Below are 17,907 nucleotides of genomic sequence, written 5' to 3' on the forward strand. Positions count from 1 at the left end.
GAAACTACCAGTCACTGGTGTGTTAGACAGCAATGGAGGAAAAGCAGGCTTGACAGGGCTCAGACCTCCTCCATCAGCAGGAGGGTATGTTTAGAGGTCAGGTAATCTAGTCAATCCTCTCTAGACTTTTAGATTTCATCTACCCATAACTTTTCAAAATTACCTTGGGATACCCAACACTAAGTGGCAAAGAAAGCACATTCTTCTAGTCTTGGCTGCTTTTAAAAAGGTGGGAGGAAGGAAAGGGGCTGGGGGCGCCTTGGTGACTCAGTTGGTTAAGTATCTGTCTTTGGCTCAGGCCAGGATCCCAGGGTCCTTGCTCAGCAGGGAGTCTGTTTCTCTCTCTCCCTTTGCCTGCTGTTCACCCCCCCAACCCCCCACTTGTGGCTGTGCGCTCTCTCTCTCTCTCTGTCAAATAAATAAATAAATAAATAAATAAATAAATAAATAAATAAATAAATATTTAAAAAAAAGGCAGGGAGGGGGGGATTTAAAGATACAGGCAGTAGCAGAAAAAGCAAACACTGATACATGGCAAGAGTAACTCAGGCTGACCCATTAAAAATGAGGTCTAAAGGATATTTCTAGGATACTTCCCACCTCCCCACCATCCTTCCTTTTCCCAGACGTGGTGCTTGATTCCCATTCACCCACCACATCTCAATTCTCAAGAATATTTTATTCAGTGTCCTCTTCCAGAAGGACCTTTTCATAAGGAAAAAAGGCAGGTAGATACATGTTAATACATGGTATTTTTAGCTAAAAAATTAATGTTCCAGTAGACGATCCTCCTGGGAATATTTACCTTTTTAACAGAAGGAACAAATAGGAGTGTAAAGTTCCGATACTAAAGCAGACCATTTGGAAAAGTCAAGTGCAATATGGGAGCAGGAGCCTTCTTTCAGTGCCCCTCAAAATCATTCCAAATTGGACGTCAGCAAGGCTCTCATTCATTTTCTATGAAGACTTCAGTTACTAAAGACGATCTAGAAATCCTACTTGTGATCTCTCTGTCAAATAAATAAAATCTTAAAAAAAAAAAAAGTAGAAATCCAAATTCAATACACTTCATTTTGTTGAAGCTGACATGCTTTTAGAGGAAGAAATTGCCATGGTCTTATCCTGTATTACTGATTACCAACCGGGAGTGGTTTTGGCCCCCAGCCTGGGGACTTTGGTCAACATCTGGAGATGTTAATGGTTTTCTCAGGGTAGAGTGGGGGACAGTTGATGCTACTGTCATCCTGTGGGTAGAGGCCAGGGATGTTGCTAAGCACCCTACAATGCACAAGACAGCCCCACAACAAAGAATTAGCCAATCCAAAATGTCAATAGTGCTAAAGTTGAGAAAACTTGCTTTCTAAAAGCTGACTGCTATGCAGTGGCTATCTGGAGAATGTAAACACTAATGCCAGTGAAATTACTGAGCCCATGGTACGAATACAAATGACCATAATTTGGAAAGATTCACACTATTTTCTTAACATTTCTGGAACATCATAATTCTGGCTCTGAATTATTTAAATTACTTTTTCAAAACAGCCGATTGAATAAAGCGAAGAGGCTTTATATAGTTCATGTAAGTTTTTCTATTTTGGAAATAAGAGTTTTGATTAAAATTGGCATTTCTGAGACTCTAATTGCTAGTTATTGCTGGAGAAAGAAAGGAAAAAATTATTTCCAAGACCAGCCAGATGGGAAGTCTCAAGATAAGAAATTATAAGCCAATGTTCATATTCCAATCACAAGAAGATTTCTGTTTACACGTTTTTAATTCTGCTTAAAAGTAAGCAATATATTTCTTCAAATAGTTACTAAGCTGCTATTAACTGGCTAGCTAATTTTTTAACATTAGGTTAAATTCACCAAATCTTGTTAGATTATTAGTAAGTAGAATAGCAATTTTTATAAGAACACTCTGTATATTAAGGATTCCATAAATTCTAATAGAATCAAAGTGGTTTCTGATATGGCAAAGGATATGTCTTTGTAGATGTATAAACTTCCTGTAGAAATTTTTAATGTTCATATTTCAGAACCCATTTCTAATTGAAATACAATGAATGTTTCCATGTATGGGCCCAGAACCAGAACATCCCAAATGTCTTCCTGACACTTACACTTTAGTACCATTCATTCTCAGGACCTGCACACTTTGGTAACTTCTACTCTTCCGTATCTGAAGGCTCTCTCTCTTAACTTTCTCACTCCCCTCTTCTTCTTTTCTCTCTGCCATTTCCCTCAAGAAATGTCAGATGGATGAAGAAGACTTGCAGTAGAGGGATGTAAGGAAAAACCATAATGGTTCCTTCTGTCATCCACGAGACTGAAAACTGTCCCCAAACAGGAAAAGATGGCCAGGTGAAGACTGCCACTTACTGAAATACACCTTAAGCACTTGCAAGAGCTTCCAAATGTGAGAATCTTCAAGTTACCAAAAAAAAAAAAAAAAAAAAAAAAAAAAAGCTTTTTTTCTTTTTGAGGGTCTTGTCTTAGGTAGATTTACAGAACTGTTTCCTTTCCTTTTATTCATGTCTACTACTACTAGAGGCCACAGAGAAAGAACTCAAGATTGAAGTATATCTCTTACCAGTTGCTTGGATTTGACAAATAAAGCAATCATCAAAGTCAAGGAGTATGCACTGCTTTTAAAAACCCTATTCGTTTGACATAATATAGCAGTAGGATGGCTAGGCAAATAAATGGCATTACTTAACATAATCACTTAATGTTGTGCAACCAACAGTCAGGTCTCATTGCTTTATCGCTTGCAAAGAGTCGGATGATAATAAAGTTGATTGTTAGAGTGAAGATATAAATTGTTCGGTAGTTAGAGTTGTTAATGAAAGTAAAGGAACACAAAGGAGGAAAAATAGGTTTTAGCAGCTCAAATTCATTGTTAATTGCCTGTGCATTCATTACAGGCTGACCAGGGCTAATTATCTAATTAAACTAAAGTTCTGCTGCCTTAGAGGAATTTCTCCTGCTATGATGTTGGTTGTCAATTACCTCAGCAGGTCTGGATGAAATGTGTAGTTAACTCAAGTCATGTTTTGCTTTTCCCAATAGCAATACGTGGTGGCACTCTTGGTGCATGATAATTTATGTTTAGAATTTTTTAAAAAGTTTTCTTTAAAATGTACTGTGGAAACTTAATAATTATGGTAAACATTATTTTAAACAAAACTCTTGCTCACTTTATTCAATGATTTGTATTCAAGAAATGTCAATATAATCTGCTTTAGGTAGAGACAACACAGATACAAAAGAGAAATCAAATATCATTGTATGCATGTTACTGAGTGTTCTTTTCACATGTTGCTTTTAAAAATACATTTAAAAGTGTCTTTTGTGATGCTCTGCAGTATTTCACAGTTGGAAATTATATTACTTATTGTCATGTAATTACAATTTTTAAAATTCATAGATTTTTCTAAAAAGCTGGAAGTGGTAAACCATCTGAACTAAATTCTTCACTTTTATATTATATTCTTACTTCATTTTACCAATAAGGGAACAGAAGTTCCAAGAAGTGAAATGACTTACCCAAAGTCACACAGTGAGATGTCCGAAGCAGAGGTCAGAATTGGTATCCTCTCAGCTCTTCTTTCGTCCTGATGCCTGCTGATCCACTTTCAAACTAGACTATCATCTTTCATGCTTTCTCTAAAATGTTACAATAGAGCATCTACTTGGACAAGGATTTTGGTGTTTGATGATTGGTTTTTCAAAAGAAGGCTTTATAGTCTTTCACTCTCCCAAGGAAACATATACTACTGTCAAGTCAGTCAAATATGCCCCATGAATGTATTTTGTTCTTAGGGAACTTGATCCCCAATTTGTGGGATCATAAACCATCAAGCAACATTGACTAAGTATCCTTTGAGAAAGATATCTCCTGAGAAAATACAATCTTGGAGCACCTGGGTGGCTCAGTCAGTTAAGCAACTGACTCTTGATTTCGGCTGAGGTCATGATCTCAGGGTCATGAAATCAAGCCCCACAGCAGGCTCCATGCTGGACATGGATCTTTCTTAAGGGTCTCTCTCCTGCCCCTGGGTGGCTCAGTCAGTTAAGTGTCTCTTTCGGCTCAGGTCATGACCTCAGGGTCCTACGATCAAGCCCCAAGTCAGTTTCCCTACTCAGCAGGGAATCTGCTTCTCCCTCTCCCTCTGCTGCTCCCCCTGCTTATGCACTGTATCTCTCTCTCTCTTTCTGTCAAATAAATAAATAAAATCTTTAAAAAAAAAAAAAAGATTCTCTCTCTTTCTGCCCCTGCCCCCCATGACCCCACCCCATTCACATGTGCCCACTCTCACTATTTCTCTAAAAATATGAAAAAAAGAAAGTACAATCTCAGTCTAAAGAGTTTTTCCCATCTTCACCTCCCTTGATCCTGGGATGTGGCTTCTGCTCCCTGCAGGGACACAGGACTCTGGAACCTTCCCCTTTCGCAGTCATTTTTCAGGCAGGCAGCAGCAATGAACATATAGGTCTTTTCTGCCAAGTTAGAGAAGATGATTTTCCTTTTTACTGCCTCTTGAAGATGAACATCAACTGTTTCTCCACTTGTGATTCAAATCCATTAATTAAAATAAATATAAAGTAAAAATCTCTCTTTCAGCCAAGAGGAAAAGGACAGATGGGGAAGCGGAGGAGGTGGAGACAGCTGATGTCTTCTTAGAGGGGGAAAAAAGGGAAAGAAAAACAAGAAGCATGAAATTGGGGGGAAAAGTTAATTAAGAGAGGTAAAAGGTGTTCAGATTTAATTTACATTTCAGAACTATTTTGGTTCTCATAATAATTGTACTACTTAAAGGGGAGGAAAACCTCTCTAACGTGAAAGTGGTAGGGGTGTATTAGCTTAACCCACCTCCAAAAATAGTCATACCTGGACTTTGGCAGTGCTTCAGACTGAGCATGGCAAAAGCTTCTCTTCATTCATTCTCCTTCATTGCAAAAGCCACACATTCCCCCCACCCCCCAAAACTCCCTCTGCATGCATCTAATTTTTTATTTCTTTCTCCCTTGCCTCCCATCACCTAAAACAAGACACTGGCAAGGAAGAGAAAAAAATGAACCAGTTTTAAGTCATTTTCCATCTCAATGCCACGTGCACTGGTCTACAGAAATCACACAGCTCGAAAACAATGTGCTACCAATTACATCACACTCCACAACCTCCACAGTGTGCTGGTGCAATGTGCACACCTGAAGTCTAACCTGAACACTAAAAATTCCTGAGCATAGCATATTTAACTGCCCATACACCCAAGTGATTCTATTTCAGATAAACACACAAATCTAAATCAGAGTAGAGTGGAACAGAGTTACTTTTAAGATGGCAATGGAGGGTGCCTGGGTGGCTCAGTCAGTTAAGCATCTGCCTTTGGCTCAAGTCATGATCTCAGGGTCCTCGGATCAAGTCCCATATTGGGCTCCTTGTCCCACATTGGGCCCCTTGTTCAGCGGGAATCTGCTTCTCCCTCTGCCCTTCCCCCCTCCAGCTTGTGTGCTCACTCTCTATTTCTCACAAAAATAAATACAATCTTAATATTTAAAAAAAAAAAAGATGGTAGTGGAGATGTAAGATGGACAGAGCTAAGAGATGGGAGAGCTAAAAATAATTTAGATAAGTGAGATGAAAGAAAATACATGGTTTTGTCTGAATTGTCCTTTTAACTGTCTCTATCATCCACATGGAGCTAAAGAGATGCTGGAAGTAATCTCAGAGATCATCTATCCCTGAACCACTAAGAAACTAGGATCTAGTGAAATCAAATGATTTGCTCAAGAGCACACAACGGGTTAGAGTGAAAGCCATGCCTAGAATCAGCTCTCTGCCTTCTAATGTATTTCTTACCACTTGACATTTACTCATGGTAACAGATGAGAAATATGCTAACATTTTCTAAGAGCTGAAAGGAAAGCCACAATACAAACCCAAAATATTTCAAACATAACTAAGTATAAGTAAGTTAGTCGGAAAGTGGGAAAAATAGCAATTTAGTTACGATGTTCTATAGTAACATAAAAGGCAGATATAGGAGTCAGGTGGCAAGAGCTGCTGGGGAAAAGGAAAGCTTCCTGCCCACCTCCAAAACAACCACCCACCAGAGTACTTGAGAATGTCAACATTTTTGTACTCTTTTGACAGGGGGCCCCACTGTGATCAGAAGAGATGGACAAAATGAATTCAGAAGGATTTGAGAAAAAGTCAGAAGGTAATCCATCTCATGAATGAAGAAAAATAAGTCCTGGGCGCCTGGGTGGCTCAGTGGGTTAAGCCGCTGCCTTCGGCTCAGGTCATGATCTCAGGGTCCTGGGATCGAGTCCCGCATCGGGCTCTCTGCTCAGCCAAGAGCCTGCTTCCCTCTCTCTCTCTCTCTCTCTCTCTCTGTCTGCCTCTCTGCCTACTTGTGATCTCTGTCAAATAAATAAATAAAATAAAAAAGAAAAATAAGTCCTCATAAAGAGGAGGGCCAAGGGAAAAAGGAAAAAGACAAAATGTAAGCCTATTCCCCAAGAATAAAGAAATCAGAGAACTGAGATGAAGTTAAGGGGGACTGGGGTTATGGAGGGGTGTGTGTGTGTGTGTGTGTGTGTGTGTGTGTGTCCGTGTGTCTGTCTGTCTGTGTCTGTGTTTGGGGGCTCTTCCAGTTCTTCTTAGTTCCTGGTTAATTAAGCAACTAAAAAAAAAAAAATTCAACTTTACTCATGTTTCTGTGTGCTGAGCCCATTCCTAAATTTAATAATTAGATATGGGCAAGAGGTGTAATTCAAGTTTTGTAGTCACCTATCACTACATTGCTGTCAACTCATAAAAAAGAAAATGTGGAGAGAACACATTTTAAGTAATAAATTGTCAAAGCAATAGTTCATCAGCAGGCCCTGTGAAATCCACCTACAAAATAGATTCCTAATCTTTACACTAGTTCTCCCATCTTTCCCCTGGAGTACTGCCTCTAATCAGGGATTCTTTGCTGTTATACTCTTCTCCCACCAATCTCTGAGAAATGTGAAAGAAATAGGTCATCCTCCTTCCCAAAGCTCTCCAAAAGCTTCTCACTGTACTTGTAATAAAATCCACCTCCCCACTGTGGCCCTAAGCTACCCATAATCCCCTATAAAAATGGTACATAAAGCCTATAAAATATGGTCCTTGCCTACCTCCCCAAATTCATCTCCCTCCAGGAACTCTGAAAGTCACTATGTGACCTATGTAACCCCACAGGCCTTCATTCTTGTCCCCAGTGATACCAAGCTCCTCCTCACTGCATCAAAGTCACAGTATATGATATCCTGTTTAACAACCTTAAGGTTTGGAATGCTCTGAATCCCAGACCTTTCTGTAATTGACTCTTGAATATTCAGGAGCAGTTCTAATGTTATATTCTGGTCACCTCTACTATCCAATTTAAAGTAATACACCATATGCACACACAAATATCACACCATCCTATCATCCTGTTTTGCCTTTATAAACATATGTCTATCTGAAATTACATTGCTCACTGATTTATACCATCTAACAACCTCCATCCCAAAATACACACACACAAACACACACACATGCACACACATGCAGGTAAATTCCTTGGGAGAGCAGACATTCCTCAATGAATTCCCGAAAACTTAGAACGATGCCTGGTGCTCAGCAGATACTATTTATAGAACGATATATTCCAAATGGTTAATTCCATCTATCCCAAACTTTTCCCGAACTTTGTGTCTGGCTTGTATTTCTAGCACGTGTTTACTATTACTTCTTTGTTCCCTTTTCTGATTTTCTTTTGATCTTCATTCTGCTTACTGCAACACAAAGCAAAACAGACTAAGGACCATCAAAAGGACATTAATGGTGATAGAAACCTACTCAGCTAATGCTATTGGCAGTGGTGCAGAAGGGCAAGTCAGGTGCTCCTGAAGGGCAAAAGCCCCCAGGATTGATCTCATCCCTTAGAGCAGCTCTAAGGACAGCATCAAAAGGAATTATGGAGGTAGCCTGTCTGTGACCTAAAAAAAAAGGACCACATGCCCTATGGACACTCAGTAGTTCTTAAAACCTTTAATGTGCAGAAGATTCCGATTCAGTAGGTGTAGACATGATCTAGGAATCTGCACTTTCAACAAATGCCCCCAGGTGATTCAGATTCAAACAGTCTTTGAAAACTTTCAGTTCTTTGGCCAAACAATAATAGCAAGGACCTGAAGGACTGTATCACCAGATAGAAGGTTTAACCAATAAAAATGACCTTTTTTTTTTAATCTCTACCTTGAAGCTCATTCTCAAGTCAAATTCTATTGCAATATTTGCTGAGCATTATTTAAATTCATTGGTGTTTACTAATTTCTAAATGGCTTTTAGCCATTTAAAAACTATAATAATAGCTACTATTATTGGACATCTACTATGTTCCATATGCTATTAACATTTTTTTTAACACATGTATCTTATTATCCCATTTCCGTTAAATAAAGTACAGGTAACTATTAAGAAGTGACAGATTAAAAAATGAAGTATATCTATATGTTACTTAAGTCTGTGTTCTACACAGTCTACATGTCCCACTAATTATACCTTAATAGAAGAAATAGAAGAAAACCAATAATAATAGAAGAAAACCAATAAATAAAACCAATAAATAAAAACCCAGATTTATAAATAAAGACAGGGGATTCTTCCTCTTAATTTAACTAGTCCTCACTTTAGAAAAATATTGCATGGTGAAATATTGCATTACATGGTGAACTTTGACAGTATAAACACCTTAACAGTAGCATGGCAACTCTGAAGAACAAATACATAATCAAGAGTCCCTTCTAAAACAAACAATCACCGTCTTAATCAAAATCACCAAATATTAAGAACGGGTTCACTATTTACAGATCCAGCAGTGATTCTCAAACTGGGCTGATAATTAAGAATCACTTGGGTAGCACCTTAGGAAAAAAATTCTAGGCTTCAATGGTTCTTCTGAATCAGAATCTCTGGATTATGACCTCCAAATCTTTATTTTTGTAAAGTTTCCCAGGGGCTTCTGATGAGTAACTTGGGTTCAGAAGGACTGTTACCCTAACCCCAGCATTTTACAAGTGAATAAACTGAGGACCTAAAAGGGTAAGATCTGCCTAAAGACATACAACCTATAAGTAGCACAGTAGGCTGGGAAGACAATATCCTGACTCTACACTTAGTGCTTTTAACACCAATTCAAACTGCTGTTTTTTGGTGTTTTTCTTTTTTAACTGTATTTTTTTTCTTCATTGCTTGGGCTCTGCTCATTCCTTACTATCCTTGTGCAACTTATTCCCTCACCTGTAATCTGGAAATAATAGTGCCCACCTCTTAAAAGAATTGCTATGAGGATCAAATAGTATAATATTCATTAGGTATAGAATGCCTAGCATATACTAAGCGCCCATTAGATACATTACAGGGCCCATTAAAAAGTCATGCCTTTTTCAGCTGGAGAGGATTTATAGAACCACTCCAATTACAAAACGAACAAGAAGCCCATGTTCCACTTTGGAAGTCCAAAGATACCTTAAACTCAGGGTTAGGTGAAGGTCAAGAGCTTGTCCGTTTCTCGCACACCACCGTTTCTCATACGTTTGCCTCAAAATCACCTAGTGAATCAATTTCCAGACCATAATCTGTATTTTTTTAAAAGCCCCTCTCTACCTCCCCTCCTAACCTGGTGCTTCTTGGGCAAACCAAGGTTTGATAACCCTTAATAGACACAGTCCTTGGCCACAGCAAATGGTCTCTAGAAACCCAGCAAAACTATCGTGCTCTATAACCGGAAGAGCAGCGTCATCACACCCTGATGCAAACAACAGCTGGGGACGGCTGTGCTGAGGAATCGTGATCACGCGGGATGGCCTCGACCCTCTCATCTCCCAAGAAACTTGGAAAATTACGAAAGTGCCGTCCAGTAATCTACGTGGCAGATAGTGCTGCCTAGGTGGCCAGGAAAACATAAAGTTAACTCAACAGCCTCCTTCCCAAGGGTAGGGCCGGAGAAAAGCGACCCTGCTGGGCGGAACAGGACCGAGCAGCGCCAGAAGGTTAACAACCCTCTTGCCCTGTTCCATGCAGTGGCCAAGATCCCACCACGCCACAGGCCAGCTGCCGGAAGTGCGTCACGCCAGTATACTGGGGCTGCCGGGAGTTGTAGTCAACCGGCTATTTCTCTTGTGCCCCAATTCACTTTTTCTAACAAGCAAACACCTTGGAACCGCGAATAAGGGCGCTTCATAAGAAACAAATTCAATCCTTCTTTTTCCAGCTGACAAAGGAAGCTCAGAGCTCTCCCGTAAATATCGGACTACAAGTCCCAGCATGCTCTGTAAGACGGACAGAGCGCCGGGCCACCGTCGTAGGTGTGGGCCACTTGAATGGAACGTTGGGCGTAATGCAAAGCCTTCCACGGTCCGCGCGGCTGGTACCTGCTCCTTGGGCGTGAGTGCAGCGTGTGGGTCGTGCGCGTGCGCGCTCGCCGGAGGCGCGGGGCGGTTGCGCCGGACTGTTGCGGGCGTGAGGCTGCTGAGGGGTGCCGCGCTCCCGAAAGACCGGTACTTGCGGGGCCTCTAGCTTCACCCCGGGCTGCGGGCAGCCCTGGCGGCCGCCGGAGACCGCAAAGGGCGGAAGAAAGCAGGGGGCGGCGGGGGCCGGCCTCGGAACGCGGAGGAACAGCCGAGCATGCCCCGAGACAACATGGCCTCCCTGATCCAACGGATCGCCCGCCAGGCGTGCCTCACCTTCCGGGGCAGCGGGGGCGGCCGCAGCGCTTCCGACCTCGGCGCCGCCCCGGGCCCCGAGGCCCCGATGCCGCAGGGCTTTCCGGAGAACCTGAGCAAGCTGAAGAACCTGCTGACCCAAGTCCGCGCCGAGGACCTGAATATCGCCCCGCGTAAGGCCACGCTGCAGCCATTACCGCCCAACCTGCCGCCGGTCACCTACATGCACATCTACGAAACCGACGGCTTCAGCCTCGGCGTGTTCCTGCTCAAGAGCGGCACGTCCATCCCATTGCACGACCACCCGGGCATGCATGGCATGCTCAAAGTGCTCTATGGCACCGTTCGCATCAGCTGCATGGACAAACTGGAGGCGGGCTGCGGGCAACAGCCGCGGGCCCCGCCGCCGGAGCAGCAGTTCGAACCGCCGCTGCAGGCCCGGGAGCGGGACGCTGTGCGGCCAGGCGTGCTGCGCTCGCGGGCCGAGTACACCGAGGCCAGCGGCCCCTGTGTCCTCACTCCGCACCAGGACAACCTGCACCAGATCGACGCTGTGGACGGACCCGCCGCCTTCCTGGACATTCTGGCCCCGCCCTATGACCCCGACGATGGCCGGGACTGCCATTATTACCGGGTGCTGGAGCCCGTCAGGGACAAGGAGGCCTCCGGCTCGGCCTGTGACCTGCCCCGAGAGGTGTGGCTCCTGGAGACCCCGCAAGCCGATGACTTCTGGTGCGAAGGGGAGCCCTATCCAGGTCCCAAAGTCTTCCCTTGAAGCCGCTCGCGCCTGGCTGCTGTGGGCCGAAGACATGCCCTGTTCACATCTGGGCCTCGCTGCCCGCGACCCACCATAAGGGCTCTGTCCGTACCCCCAGGCCTGGGCGTTGGATCTACTGGAATGGGCTGTAGCCGCTTCCTCCGGAGCCGTGGGAAGCGCTGACGTCTGGAGTGCAGCCACGGGGCCGGGTTAGGGGGTGGGGAACGCGGGTAGACTAGGTTGTTTCCTGGCTCTGTCACTGCCACCGGGGTTTTGATTTGGGGGAAAGGGGGGAAGGGGGACTATCTGAAGCGCTTCCGTCCTAAAGCCATAATGAAAATATTCTTTTCTCTGTTCCTTATCCTATACAAAATACACTAAATGCCCCCACCCCCTTTACCCGGGTAAATAGGGTTTGTTTTCCACTTATGTCCTATGCCCTTTTACTTATTGTTATAGTTTTAACTTATTGACTGCATGACCCAGTGGTTTGAATTGTTTTTAGTTCAAGTCATTGGTAAAAACTAGGCTTAAAAAGATGAGCTACTACTTAAAATGAGCTATCCTGCCTAATTCATTCGTTATGGAATAGATCTTTTTTTCCAGAGTTGGGGCATCACTGCAATAACATAACTATGCATGTAGAGGACAAGATTTAATTTCTTTCCTCCTCTTGCCCAGTAGCCACATCTGGTTTACTCTGGCAGCATCTAGTAAGAAATTTAGCACCTGCATATCTCAGTGACAAATGGTCACTTACAGCTTCTCTTCCCCATGAGTCTCCAGATCTGTGAGTTGAACAGATTGCTTGTTGCAGATTGACCTTTAATGCAAAAACTATATTATCCTCAAATGACTTTTTTTTTTTTTTTTTTTTTTTTGGTCTTCGTGTGCTTTAAGAAGTTAGGGTAATTCCATGTTCTCTAAGGAGAAGATTCAAAGGAGCTAAATCAGCATGCTTCCAAACAACCGAATGTAAAGCACTCCTAGCCAGCTGTTGAAGTCCATGCCCCTATTTACTTCCAGTATTTTCCTGCAAAAATAGAGAAAGATGTTGATGACTGACTGAGATTCTCTCAGGAGCTCTAGTGTTCCAGAAGGCTGGTGGTTCCAGCTGTATTGTTTTGGTGGCAGTGTTCTCAAAACCCCTCAGAACAGTAGAGAGCCAGTGTTTGCTTCATCCAGTGTAGTTTTCTATAGGAAGAGAGAAGGCACAAATGATCGAGGCTACAGAATAGAGAATTACCTATACTGCTGGCCATTTTAGAGCACCAAAACTTGGGACAAAGTACTTCCTAACCTCTTAAACAATTGTGCTATCTGTAACTAGTTTTATTTTTGTCCTTTTAGGAAGCTCAGCAACTTTACCTTGTTTACAAATGTATTTACACTATTTGCTTCAGGCTATGGAGCACTATTGTTTCCCTCTTTTTACTATTTATAGGATTCCTTTTTCACAACACTTTTAATAAAAACAAACTGTAGAAATAAACACGTTAAAAATCTGCCCAGCTGTTGTCTAAGCCCTCTTGATTGACTTGCCCAAATGGCAGTCCAGTTCTAAGGTCTGTAATAAAGGGAGATTTGCTATTGGTGGAAAGTGTCCCTGTAGAAAAAACAGTATGTGCCCTTGCCTCTTTGTGCACACTGGGTTACTAATGCCCCAGAGTGAAGGAATATTTGTTCCCAGTTTTTTAGCTAGAAAAACAAATTCTTAATTTTTTTTTTTTTTTAAACAAAAAAGATGCTTATTCAATGCGAAATGTCACTCTCTTGTAAAACCTGAGACAGGCATAATGCCAGGCATTTCTTCCAGGATTGCTAACATTGTTTGTTGGTAGCTTCACATTCTGGTGTGGTTTAATCTGCCTTGGAGGCAGTTTAAAGCACTTTTTAATGCCATTCAGTTTAAAAATAATCCTAGATATGCAAATGATTATCTTCTTAAAAAAATGTTCACAAAATGGGTTTTTTAATAGCACAGTAATGAAAGTGTATGGTTACCAATCACATAATCTCCCCGTTCTGAATTATAGCCAAAATTTGATTAACTTATAAAGCTTGTTGATAGTGATATATATGCTATATAATACAACCTGGTGTACATTAAACCAACAAGAACTCATTCTTCCAGTAGGACAGTAATAAAGGAGGACTTGTTTTTCCAAACTTTAAAGTTCTCAGATACAAGTTGAATTTAAAAAAAAAAGAAAGAAAAACTAAGGTGCTTTTCAAAAGAATAACTGAAATTCTTGCAGGCCAGAATAGCAATATGATATCTAATTTATTTCAATAACAGTGAAACTTCTAGTTCATTAATAAATTCTGAGGAAATTAGTGGTGAAAACTGAACTTGTTTCAGTGAGCCACTAAGGAAAGAATATTCTTAATGCCAATAGAAATTGTGGTGCAGCAAAGCTGGTACCTCTGCATAAACTGTTGGTCATGACTGACTTGATGTGCTGCTGTTGTATTTCCATATATTCCTGCAATATATATATACTATATTTTAGTAACAGCTGTGAGAAAAATTTGTCTTCCTCTACACAGACTAATGAGCACAATGATACTAATCACTTTTCTGTTGAATAACAAATGCAATAATTGCCTCATGAATGAGATGTCTGTCTCAATACTTCTAAAGCTTTTGTATTCTCTGGTTATATCAAAAGCCAGTTATATTAATGGAGACTATTGTGTACCTACCTATTTTATGAGAATTGATTTTTTACAAAGCTTGATTTGCATGGGTTGAGTTTACAGTAACTGCTGTTTATTAATGAAAATCAGGGGCCCGTATACTTGTCAACAGGAATGGGTTCTCTGAACTTTTAAGACTAATAGTCCCTAAATTCTTCCAAAATCCACACCTTTTATTCCCCCTTTTGCATTGTCCCCTCGTAGGTGCCTCAGCATCTGAAGAAGGCTGTTACTGCTCGTCTAATCCCAATGATTGTATCTTGTGCCCTAGCTGCACTGCTCAGCAAAAAAGCAGTATGTCTGTAATTCAGGACTCAGACCACTCCCATTCAATTCTAAACTGAGGGCAGTGCCACATCTGTAACCCTCCTAGTCTGAATTCTGAACTCCCAAGTTAGAAACAAGTCAACCACTGATCATTTCAGTGTAACGAAGCATCTACTGTCAAGAAAATCGTTTGTTAAGCCCTATATACAACATACTGAATTTTCAGATCCAGAGATGTTTATATTTCTGGATTAAAATCAGTGTACTTATGGAAAATAAAGTCATGTTTGAAATTGTTTAGATTATTTGATTATTGCAAAATGGAGAAGAAAAATACTATGATGTCTACATTTTAATTACTGTTAAAGATTTAGTCTATACAGTAGGATTATATTGTACTGAAAACAGGTGGCTTTCTGCAGATTCTAAAACCCAAGTAATAATATAAATTTAGTCTATTTCCTTGAGAGTGAGCTTTGAAACTATCTGATTGAAAACGTATCTGAAGCTGTCTAATCATGTTATTTTGCTACAACACAAAATAGTTCCTTTTATATTTAAGCTAAGGGAAATAAACTAGTGCCAGAAAACAAAAATACTTTTATCCATGAAGGAAAGAATCTTTAGACTTAAATTTATTTCTTATCTTTACTTTTTCTGTAAAGTTTAATTGCCGTTTGGATTGGCAGCATCTTAAGTAATTGATGCTGACCATTCCCACCAAATACATATACATAGACGTGTGTGTGTGTGTGTGTGTGTGTGTGTGTGTGTGTGTGTGTGTGTGTAGAACAGTTAAAATATCCCTACAGCCACTTTTAATATATATCAAGCAGTTTGGCTTAATTAGTGGTTGGTATTTAAATACAATGATTTATGAATAATTGAAAACCTGATTTAGGTTTAATAGACCTATTTTTGATATGCAGTGAACCAGAGCAAATGCATTACAATCTTTTTTTTTTTAAGATTTTATTTATTTATTTGACAGAAATCACAAGTAAGCAGAGAGGCAGGCAGAGAGAGAGGAGGAAGCAGGCTCCCTGCTGAGCAGAGAGCCTGATGTGGGGCTCGAACCCAGGACCTGGGATCATGACCTGAGCCCAAGGCAGCGGCTTAACCCACTGAGCCAGCCAGGCGCCCCAATGCATTACAATCTTTAAGCAATTATTCTCCAGAAGTTTGTGTGTGTGTGTGTTTTTTTTAAGATTTTATTAATTTGAGAGAGAGCATGAGCAGGTGAGAAGCAGCCACCCAGGCACCCCAAGAAGTTTATTTTTAGTAAGAATGCCCAGTAACAGCTGTACTATCAGAAATATTCAATAAAGCATATCGAATGTAAGAAGGAGCAGGCTGAGCTTTATATGCTTTATTTCTTGAGCAAAGTAAAAAATGAGACACCTGTATGACAATACCCTCAATGTTTCAACATTGGTTTTAGATTAAAAGTTGATCTGACATGTTAAAATCAAGTAAAAGTGACCAAGTTGTCTGAAAAAACACCAAGATGTGTTCCTTATGGTATATTGTACCACTTCAAGCCCACATCAAGGTGAAAATGATTAACGAATTTGACAATCATCAAAATAATCTTACTCTTTTAAAAATTACTTTTGGGTGGCTCAGTGGGTTAAAGCCTCTGCCTTCAGCTCAGGTCATGGTCCCAGGGTTTTGGGATCGAGCCGCATCCTCCTCTCTGCTCAGCGGAGAGCCCGCTTCCTCCTCTCTGCCTGCTTCTCTGCCTACTTGTAATCTCTGTCTGTCAAATAAATAAAATCTTAAAAAAAAAAAAAAATGACTTCTGGGACACCTGGGTGGCTCAGTCAGTTAAGTGTCTGCCTTCAGCTCAGGTCATGATCCCTGGGCTGGGTCCTGGGTCCCAGTATTGAGCCCCGCATCAAGCTCTCTGCTCATTGGGAAGCCTGCTTCTCCCTCTCCCTCTGCCTGACACTGCCTACATATGATCTCTTCTCTCTCAAAAATAAATAAATAAAATTTAAAAGAAAAAGAAAACACAACAACTTTTTTTGTCCTGCTTTATAAAAAGTTGAAGTTTTGGAAGTATTCATTAAGTATTCATTAGGAAGTATTCATTAAAAACATAATTATCAAAATGTGGCATTGTTTTATACATATTTTAACAAAATTAGCCAAACAAGAATGATAATATGCTGATAAACTAGGAAATATAAATCTAATGGAGTAACACCAGTTACCAGAACAATCTGGCACTGCAGTTTAGAAATTTCTATTTCATAGTTACAGAAAGAGGTATTCTGCATCTTTGAAATACGGAAGGAGAGGAAATAAAAGGATTAATTACTTCCACAAGTTAGATCTCAAAATTCCAGTGTTCTGTAGGGCAAAAAGTAGGTGTCACTGTCTGCTGTTCTAAAATAAAGGCCTTCAATTATCAACCACGTATGAAGGGGGCTGACAGTGGCAAAGAACAAACAGATGGCAGTTTTCAGATGATATAGCTGAACAGTGGGTATTCCAACAGGTTACACATGTGTGAGGATCCAGAAGCTGCGGGTGAACTTAAATGATATTGAGGCCCAATTTTAGAGTAGATAACTTCACAGAGACCCCAACCCACTTACTTCGTATGGCTTTTATATTTTAAAATCACTGCTAAAGGCTTGCAGTGTATTCTTTTGCAAACCATTAGCCAGTACCCATGGAGGCCCATATACGCCTATTTAATTTACCTATCTCATTACTTATTAAAGAAAGTGTCTTTCTTTGAGATTTTCTTAGGCTTCTGGATACCTGTCTTATCTAATGAGCTGGGTATTTTGATAGTCTCTAGACCCGCCAAACCTATGGCAGATTAGTGATCCTTCCAAATAGGGAGAGAAGACTAGAGAGAAATGAGTCCTGGGGTAATTCCTTTGGCAACCCATTAATGCTATCTTCAGCAGTGTCTGGGTGCATTTTTGATCTGAAGAGGCGATAGCATTTTTCAAAAAGTTTTCTGTGGTCATGAGACTAATCCTGGAACCTAAAAGTCAGTTCCAGCTTGACCACGCCACCACACTTTCCACAAAGCCACATCTCGTCTGAGTTCCTGGCCTTGGTCAGGGTTCTGAAAGGAGCCACAAATGTGTAGTCTCCGAGTGGGCACTTGTTTGTAAGTATTTATTTTCCGGAGCCCACTCAGGAGCCAAGAGAAGCTATAGGCTGTTATAGAGGACGGAACAATGAGTCAAAACAACGCCTCCCCACTTTTACACTAATGCATGGGGGAAATCCCCGGAACACTAGTGTTTGATTATGAATGGAGATTGCTTTGGGGGTGAGCGGGCTGGTGTTGAAAGGCCAGCAAAGAAAATTTGCAGATCCTGGCTTGGTCAAAGCACTAAACCCAACTGGATAACCATGGAATTCCTGTCCAGGAAATCGTTCATAAATGATTTCTGCAGCAAAGATATTGTTGA

At 41.1% G+C, this 17,907-nt stretch overlaps 1 protein-coding gene across 1 annotated transcript; it reads left to right on the forward strand.

Annotated features, from left to right (window-relative positions):
* Nucleotides 1–10,340: 10,340 nt before the first annotated feature.
* ADO (2-aminoethanethiol dioxygenase) lies at nucleotides 10,341–14,763 on the forward strand. Its single transcript, XM_047702797.1, has one exon. It carries the CDS (start codon nucleotides 10,706–10,708, stop codon nucleotides 11,516–11,518), a length of 813 nt encoding a protein of 270 aa, XP_047558753.1. The 5' UTR covers nucleotides 10,341–10,705; the 3' UTR covers nucleotides 11,519–14,763.
* The last annotated feature ends 3,144 nt before the right edge of the window (nucleotides 14,764–17,907 follow it).

This window comes from Lutra lutra, chromosome 14 (assembly GCF_902655055.1).
Source record: "Lutra lutra chromosome 14, mLutLut1.2, whole genome shotgun sequence".
NCBI lineage: Eukaryota > Metazoa > Chordata > Mammalia > Carnivora > Mustelidae > Lutra > Lutra lutra.

Excerpts from the sequence above, each read along its gene's own strand:
- ADO (XM_047702797.1), top strand. The coding sequence starts at position 10,706 with ATGCCCCGAGACAACATGGCCTCCCTGATCCAACGGATCGCCCGCCAG.